Genomic DNA, 9,240 nt, shown 5'->3' on the forward strand with positions numbered 1-9,240 from the left:
AGGAGGAAATGGCAATCCACTCCAGCATTATTGCCTGAAAAATCCAATGGACAGAGGAACCTGAAGGGCTACAATCCATAGGGCTGCACAGAGTTGGACACGACTGAAGCAACTTAGTAAGTGTGCAAACTTTACCTAGCTACTTTTTCTCCAGGTATAGCTTTTCTGGCTTGGCCAACCTCCCTCTAATCTTGCAGATTTGGAAATACAACCCAATTACTCTCATTTTCTCCCAATTATGGTCCAGGTCTTACATCTGGATAAGCATATTTTTATTCTTTTTTATTTTCCATTAAGTTGACAAGCACCATGGACAGGTCTATTCATCTACTTCTATCATACCTTGTGGTAATGACCAAGCTGAATGAGTGTTGGGCTCAGCCTTGGTATCTTAAGTGCATTATCACCAACCTAACCCTGTTAACAGATTGAGAAGCTGTAATTAATATGATAACTTTTCACACAGGACATTTCATCTACAGAAATAAATCACAAGAAACATGGATTGCTTTCAGTTAAGGTGAACTCAACTGAATTACTGAGAAGTTATGGCCTCACTGGGAGAGCTGAATGCCTTGAAAACAAAAGTAGAAAATGAATTAAAGTGAGTCTTAAGTAGACATACACAGATGTAAGTTGGGATTGTCACCTTGAGTTGTGTGTATGTGTGTGTGTGTGTGTGTGTGTGTATCTACATGCCACGTGTATCTATAGAACAGGGATTAAGAATACAGGCTTTGGAGGCAGCCTGTCTAGTTTCATATCGTGGGCCTGCTAATTATGAATTCTATGATCTGGGGCAGGTACCCGTGAACTCAGAATTTGAGCCCAGGCATTCTGGCTCCAAGTCCATACCTTAAGCTACCATGCTTTACTGCTTTTCCAGCAGGATAATAAATAACAAGTCAAGAAGACAAACCAAGTGTCCTTCCCACATCCCCCTTGGTCTTCTGATTCTTTTCAAACAAACTTACTAGTTTCTTATTTTTTTTAATTTATCATTGCTTTACATTTTAATTGAAAGGTTTCAGGTGTGCTGTGCTATTATTTGATATTTGCATAATTATGAAATGATCACCGTGATAAGTCTAGTAACCATCTGTCCTCATACAAAGTTATTACAATATTGCTGACCATGTTCCTTATGCTGCATATCCCCATGACTTATTTAATATATGAATGGAGGTTTGTACCTCTTAATCCCCTTCACCTATTTTGCTCCCTACTCTCTCTTCTCTGGCAATCCTCTATTTGTTCTCTGGTTCTGTGTATCTGATTTTTGTTTGATTTGTTTTTAAGATTCTACATATAAGGGAGACTGTGGTATTTGTCTTTCTCTGAAATTTCATTCAGCACAGTACCCTCTAGATTCACCCACATTGTCACAAATGGAAAGATTTTATTCTTTTTTTATGGCTGAGTAGTATTTCATTGTGTGTGTGTGTGTGTGTGTGTGTGTGTGTGTGTGTATGTGCATGTATGTGCTGTGCTGTGCTCAGACACTCAGTCATGTCCAACTCTTTACAACCCCATGGACTGTAGCCTGCCAGGCTCCTCAGTCCATGGAGATTCTTCAGGCAAGAATACTGGAGTGGGTTGCCAAGCCATCCTCCAGGGAATCTTCCCAACCCAAGGATTGAACCCAGGTCTCCCACACTGCAGGTGGATTATATCCCACCTGGACCACCAGAGAAGCCCATATATAAATACATATATATAATCTAAGTCAAAACATTTTGTGTTTATTTGTGTATATTGTGTGAGAAATTAGTCCAATTTTATTCTTTTGCATATAGCTGTCCATTTTTCCCAGCACCATTTATTAAAGAGGTTGTCCTTTTTCCATTGTATATTCTTTCTCCTTTTGACATAGGTTAATTGACCATGTAAGTATGGGTTGAGTTACTGGTTTCTTATGTACCACTCTAGGAATATAGATTTTAATTAAGTGTGACCTAGTCTTCATATCTACATGTTTGGCTTAACAACAGAGCATAGAGTGTTCATGTTCTATAAAGACACCCTTCATTCCTTTTAGTACGCTTTATTTAAACTCCACTGAATGAGCTGGCCCTGATGTGAGACAGGGTGTCACTCCTGCTAGAGTGACATCATGCTTGTGAACAGAGGGTGAACAGCTCAGCCAACACCCAGGTTGACTTCTCCAAAGCCACGCACAATGACAAGATCCCCTATATGGCTGTGGTGGCCCTGTGGCCAGCATCTTCTTCAGAGACATCTATTTCAATGATGATGGAAAGGAGTTCCCCAGGAGCCTGTGGTATCTTCATCCAGGGAGACCTTATGGACCCTCTATTACCATGAAACCTATAGGTTCTATGTGGCAAGAGGAAGTCACACTGACTCTACAAATTAAGGAATCATCATGATCTTACCAAGGTGTATCAGTCAGCTATTGCTGTGTAACATCCAAGCACAAAAAATCCTATTGCTTAAATTAACAAACATTCTTTAGCTCCTGAGTCTGTGCATTGGCTGGATATTTCTTTTGGTCTCAGGTGGGCTTACTGATATTCCTATGTCAGTTTGTGAGTCAACAGTTAGATTGATTTTGCTGATTTTGTCTGGGCTCTCAGGTGTTTGGAGTTTTGACAGGACAACTGCATTTCCTCTCCTGCTATATATGACTCATTCTTCAGCAGGCTGCCCCTGGCTCATTGATGTGGAGGCAGAAAGTTCCAAGGAGTGAGCAGGAGCAGGGCTCTTGAGACCTAGGTGTGGAAAGGGCACAATGTCACTTCCACTATACTTTGTGGGCTAAGGCAAGTAACAAGACTAGCTCAAATTTGAAGGCTGAGGAAATATACTGGAAATATACTCTACCTCTTTTTTATCTTTTTAAAATCCTAATTGTTTACCTTAATTTTCCCACAAGCTCAGTTCTTCTTTTAAAAAAAAAATTTATTTATTTATTTTTGGCTGTGCTGGGTCTTGATTGCTGCACAGACTTTTCTCTAGTTGAGCTAAGCAGAGGTTACTCTCTAGCTGTGGTGTGGAGGCTTCTTGTTGCAGTGACTTCTCTTGTTGTGGAGCAGAGGCTCTAGGATGTGCTTGGGCTTCAGCACTTGTGGCACGAGGGCTCAGTAGTTGCAGTGCCCAGTAGTCGTGGCACATGGGCCCAATCACTCTGCAGAGTGTGGGATCCACCCTGGGTCAGGGGACCCATGTCCCCTGCACTGGCAGGCAGACTCTCCACCACTGAGCCACCAAGGGAGCCCTCTACCCCTTAATAGAGGGAGCTTCAAAGTTACACTGAAAGTGGTGTGCACCTGGGGAAAAGAATTGGAGCCCCTTTTTACAATCAATGCATCACACAACTAGAATATACTGTCCCAGAAGCTTGGAGACACTCACAGGTTGAAAAAAGACCTTGGAAGCTTCTACTGACTGTTAGCAGAAGTTCATGTTCTTGACAAACAATGAGACCAAGCAAACTGAAATGACAGAGTTTGGAGCAGAGAAATGTTTACTGTAGGACCATGCAAGGAGAAGGGTGGCTCATGCCCTAAAAAATCCCGAGCTCCCAAAGGGTTTTGACAAAGTGCTTTAAAAATCCAAGTTAGAGGGTGGCGGGGGGTGGGGGGTGTCATAGGATATATAATTAGCTTGTGAACAATTCTATGACTGGTGAAGCAACAGGGTGGTGTCACAGGGGTTGACATGATCAGTCCTTAGGCTCCAGGGGAGCTGAGGCTATGAGCTCATGAATGTCAACTAGTTAACAAGTTCCATTTGGTGAGAGGTTTTCACATCTGCAAAGCAATTCAGGAAATGTGCATCAAATACTGTTATCTAGGTACTTTGGAGAGGAGCTAAACCATAGGATATGGAGGAGGGCCTGTCCCCCCACCTTCAGGAAGGCCCAAGGGGTCCTGCTTGGTCACATGACCGCTTGGGGCCTGAGAAGCTAGTTATAACTCAGAGAGCCAGAGCTGCCCCTTGGACTCTGCAGCCAGTTCCCTTTTGATTGTTCCCCAGTATTTTGTCACTTCAAAGAGCTGAGCGAGAAATATCCTGTCTCCATCTGTCTTTGTGCAAAAGTTCAGATCCAGCTGTAGGATAACTCCCATGGACAGAGGAGCTTGGTGGGCTGTAGTCCATGGGGCTGCAAAAGAGTCGAATATGACTTAGCAACTGAACAAGAAAAGGGGGCCCTTGAGAGAGAATCCTTCTTTTGGGGGGAGGAGTGTTTGGTAAGGTATCTAAATAACTCCATGCAGGCAGGGGCTTCCCAGATAGCTCACGAATCCACTCGCCAATGCAGGAGACACAGGTTCAGTCTCTGGGGTCAGGAAGATCCCCTGGAGGAGGAAATGGCAACCGGTTCCAGTATTCTTGCCTGAAAAATCCCACGGACAAAGGAGCCTGGTGGGTTCCTCTGCCCATGGGGGTCACAAAGAGTCAGACACAACTGAACGACTGAGCATACACACACACTGGCTCCATGCAAAACAGTTCTCCCTGAGACCTGTTCCTAGAGGCTGATTCATCATCAGAGGCACCAGCGTCTAGCAGCAGTGGTCATTCTCTGTGTCCGACCGCTGCGATGCATCCCCGCCAGCATTCAGCATCAGTCTTCCAGATAATGTTCCATGGAGTGCCTCTCCCCGCAGCCGGGCACACAGAACCAAGGACTGCACTAAACCAGATCTCGGTTGAATGGCTCAGTATTGCAGGGCATCCTGATTCCAGCCCTGAAGGCCAGTGCTATTGTTTACAGAGAGGATTCGTTGCCCATCTCTGACCTTGGGAACTCCCCCAAGGCTTGCAGGTGAATGCCAAATGCTAAGAGGAATGCTATTGATCAGGACTGGAAGGGGGAAAGAAAGCTGAGTCATAAATGCTTATTAATGGCTAGAAAAGGGACTGATGCTGGGGTTTTTGGCATGATGATAAAAGGGCAGAGAGTGAAGAATTGGAATTAAAAATCTCTGCCTTGGGGGAGCCAGTACTCAGACCAGGTTTACATCAGAATCAACTGGGGAAGCTTTTAAAAATACAAATTCCCAGCCCAGACCCAGCCTTATCAACTCAAAACTTCTTGGGGCAGAGTGCGTAGATTTTTCAAGTCATATTTTGTAAGAGCTCTCCAAGTGGATTTTAGGAGCTGCTGACGTGGTCCAATGCTGTGATCCAATCCTCATCACCCTTCAAGGATGAACCCAGTGATATTTACAACCATGGTACGTCCTGTTTATGAGGCTGACTGTGGCCAGGCAAAGTGCATTATTTCATCATGTTTCCTCCCAACCCTATCTATCTGTGTGTTGTTTAGTCACTAAGTTATGCCCAGCTCTTTGCAACCGCACGGACTGTAGCCCGTCAGGCTCCTCTGTCCATGGAATCTCTGTCAGGGATTCTTTAGGCAAGAATACTGGAGTGGGTTGTCATTTCCTTCTCCAGGGGATCTTTCTGACCCAGGGATCAAACCCACATCTCTCGCACTGGCAGGCGGATTCTTTACCACTGAGCCACTAGGGAAGCCCCAATCCTATCTATAGGTACAGTATAATCATTATTCCCATTTTCCACATAAAATAATTGAGGATTAGAAGGGATGGAGTAAACAAAGATACAGAGAAGGGGAATGGCAGAAAGTGAAAGTGTCAGTCTCTCAGTCATATCCCACTCTTTGCCACCCCATAAATTGTAGCCCACCAAAGAAAATATATATATTGGGCTACCCAAAAAGTTCATTAGGGTTTTCTGCAATATATCTTTTTTTTTTTTAGTTGTTTATTCATTTATGGCTGCGCTGGGTCTCTGTTGCTGTGTGCAGGCTTTCTCTAGATACGGCTACTGGGAATTACTCTTCATTGCAATGTGTGGGCTTCTCGTTGCAATGGCGTCTCTTGTTGCGAATCATGGGCTCCAGGTGTGCTGGCTTCAGAAGTTGTACTTGCAGTGCCCAGGCTTAGTTGCTCCTTGGCACGTGGGAACCTCCCAGACCAGGGATCGAACCCATGTCCTCTGCATTGGCAGGCGGACTTTTAACCACTGGACCACCAGGGAAGTCCATTTCCATAAGATCTTATGAGAAAAAAACAAATGAGCTTTATGGCTAACCCTACATATAATATTTATATGTATTTATGCTTATATATATTGGAGAAGGTAATGGCACCCCACTCCAGTACTTTTGCCTGGAAAATCCCATGGACGGAGGAGCCTGGCTGCATGCAGTTCATGGGGTCGTTAGAGTCGGACATGACTGAGCGACTTCACTTTCACTTTTCACTTTCATGCATTGGAGAAGGAAATGGCAACCCACTCCAGTGTTCTTGCCTGGAGAATCCCAGGGACGGGGGAGCCTGGTGGGCTGCCGTCTGTGGGGTCGCAAAGAGTCGGACACGACTGAAGCGACTTAGCAGCAGCAGCATGCTTACATATATTGGAGAAGGCAATGGCAACCCACTCCAGTATTCTTGCCTGGAAAATCCCATGGAAAGAAGAGCCTGGTAGGCTGCAGTCCTTGGGGTCGCGAAGAGTCAGACACAGCTGAGCGACTTCACTTTCATCTTTCATTTTCATGCATTGGAGAGGGAAATGGCAACCCACTCCAGTGTTCTTGCCTGGAGAATCCCAGGGACGGCGGAGCCTGGTGGGCTGCTGTCTTTGGGGTCGCACAGAATTGGACACGACTAAAGCGACTTAGCAGCAGCAGCAGCAGCATGCTTATATATACTGAAACAGCTGAAGTTCCAATACTTTGACCACCTGTTGAGAAGAGTCAACTTATTGGAAAAGACCCTGATGCTGGGAAAGATAGAAGGCAGGAGAAGAAGGGGAAAACAGAGGACAAGATGGTTGGATGGCATCACCAACTCAGTGGACATGAGTTTGAGCAAGCTCCAGCAGTTGGTGATGGACAGGGAAGCATGGCATGCTGCAGTCCATGGGGTCACAAAGAATCGGACATGACTGAACAACTGAACAACAAAATGCCTATGTATAAAGTGTGTGTATATTATACACCCAGATGTGTATACAAATGTGTGTATATGTATATGTATGTACATAAACATTTCTGTATCTGTATGTGGATATGTATGCATGTATAAATGTATGTATCAATGCGCATAAAGGTATATGTGTTTATATATGTGTAAATGTACATATATGTGTATATGTCTATATACCATCTCCACACAGTTTCCAAGGAAACTGGAATCTGTGTGCCTTCTTTGTATCACGTCTGGGAGGGCCTTTCAGGGCCTGGGGCAGAGCTTACCCTTGTCCCCAGAATCCATTCTTCCTATATCCCCTTTAGAAAAAGGATCCACTGCCTTTGAGCCATGCATAAGGCAGCTCAGGTGGTGACATTTCCCAGCATCCCTTGCAGCCCTGGGTGGACCTGAGACAAATTCAGGCCAGCGGGATGTGAGCAGAAGGGAGGTGAGCAAAGTCAGGGTCATGTCCTTCTGAAAGGAGATTACTCACTCTCTACTGCTTTTTTGTTTCTCCCTTTCCTCCCTGAAGGCTGGAATAAGGACCCTGTGGTGGTCACAGAGCACCGAGTAGTTCTCGTCCAGAAGCAATTTTGCCCACCCCCACCATTGGCACCTGGGAATATCTGGAGACACATTCTCCTATCACACGACAGAGGGGGTTGCTGCTGACATCTCATGGGTAGAGATGCTGTAAAATATCCTGTGATACACAGGAACCCCCCTCTCCCAAATAAAGAACTGTTGTTGTTGTTGTTTAGTTGCTCAGTCACAATGGACTCTGCGACCCCATGGACTGTAGCCTGCCAGGCTCCTCTGTCCATGGGATTCTGCAAGCAAGAATACTGGAGTGGATTGCCATGCCCACCTCCAGGGGATCTTCCTGACCCAGGGATTGAACTTGCGAATCCTGCATTGGCAGGTAGATTCTGTACCACTGAACCACCAGTCCAAATAAAGAATCATCCAGCATTAAAATGTCAACTGTGTGGAAGTTGAGAAAGGTTGTAATAAATGTCTCTACATAAATATTTCCTTTTTACTACAAGCTTAGCTTGTACCACGATATGGGACTTTATTAAAGCATAGGGCATCAGAGATCCCCAAATGATTGTGGACCAGATGCCATTCTGGGAGAACAGAGAAGCCCTTTTATTATCAGAATACATAAGAGAAAGACCAGTTTTTAAAGATAAGATATCGATGGAAGTCAGGAAACTGAGATGCTCATTAATACAAGCAAAACATAATTTCCTGGAGGGCCACTGAGAACTGTCAGAATCACTGGGGAGGCTGGAAACAGGCAGGGAGCAGTAGAGCTTTGGAGACCGGGAGGTAGAAACTGCAAAAATGTTCCCTAGCAGGAACAAACTGGATGAGTGGGTCCAGATTGGGTGAATGCAATTTCGTCTGCTTCTTCTGTCCTTGGGTCGCTTGTTGGAGAGTTAGTGGCTCTAGTTAGCATCTACCTGGTTCAGTTCATTTCAGTTCAGTCGCTCACTTATGTCCAACTTTTTGTGACCCCATGAACCACAGCATGCCAGGCCTCCCTGTCCATCACCAACTCCCGGAGCTTACCCAAACTCATGTCCATTGAGTTGGTGATGCCATCCAACCATCTCATCCTCTGTCATCCCCTTCTCCTCCTGCCCTCAATCTTTCCCAGAATCAGGGTCTTTTCCAATGAGTCAGCTCTTCACATCAGGTGGCCAAAGTATTGGAGTTTCAGCTTCAACATCAGTCTTTCCAATGAACACCCAGGACTGATCTCCTTTAGGATGTCCATCTGGTTGGATCTCCTTGCAGTCCAAGGGACTCTCAAGAGTCTGTCTCCTCCAACACCACAGTTCAAAAGCATCCATTCTTCGGTGCTCATCTTTCTTTATAGTCCAACTCTCACATCCATACATGACCACTGGAAAAACCATAGCCTTGACTAGATGGACCTTTGTTGGCAAAGTAATGACTCTGTTTTTTAATATGCTGTCTAGGTTGGTCATAACTTTCTTTCCAAGGAGTAAGTGTCTTTTAATTTCATGGCTGCAGTCACCATCTGCAGTGATTTTGGAGCCCCCCAAAATAAAGTCAGCCACTGTTTCCACTGTTTCCCCATCTATTTCCCATGAAGTGATGGGACCAGATGCCATGATCTTCATTTTCTGAAGCTTTAAGCCAACTTTTTCACTCTCCTCTTTCACTTTCATTAAGAGGCTCTTTAGTTCTTCTTTACTTTCTGCCATAAGGATGGTGTCATCTGCATATCTGAGGTTAT

The 9,240-nt window shown here is 44.9% G+C and overlaps 1 protein-coding gene across 1 annotated transcript in view; it reads left to right on the forward strand.

Annotated features, from left to right (window-relative positions):
- GLT1D1 (glycosyltransferase 1 domain containing 1) overlaps positions 1–7,952 on the forward strand; it is a 173,876-nt gene extending 165,924 nt beyond the window's left edge. The window contains exon 13 of the mRNA XM_045163121.1: positions 7,501–7,952. Coding sequence (XP_045019056.1) covers positions 7,501–7,542 — 42 coding nt within the window. The 3' untranslated portion in view covers positions 7,543–7,952. The remainder of the gene's footprint in view (positions 1–7,500) is intronic.
- Positions 7,953–9,240: the final 1,288 nt, after the last annotated feature.

Source organism: Bubalus bubalis, chromosome 17 (assembly GCF_019923935.1).
Source record: "Bubalus bubalis isolate 160015118507 breed Murrah chromosome 17, NDDB_SH_1, whole genome shotgun sequence".
Lineage (NCBI taxonomy): Eukaryota > Metazoa > Chordata > Mammalia > Artiodactyla > Bovidae > Bubalus > Bubalus bubalis.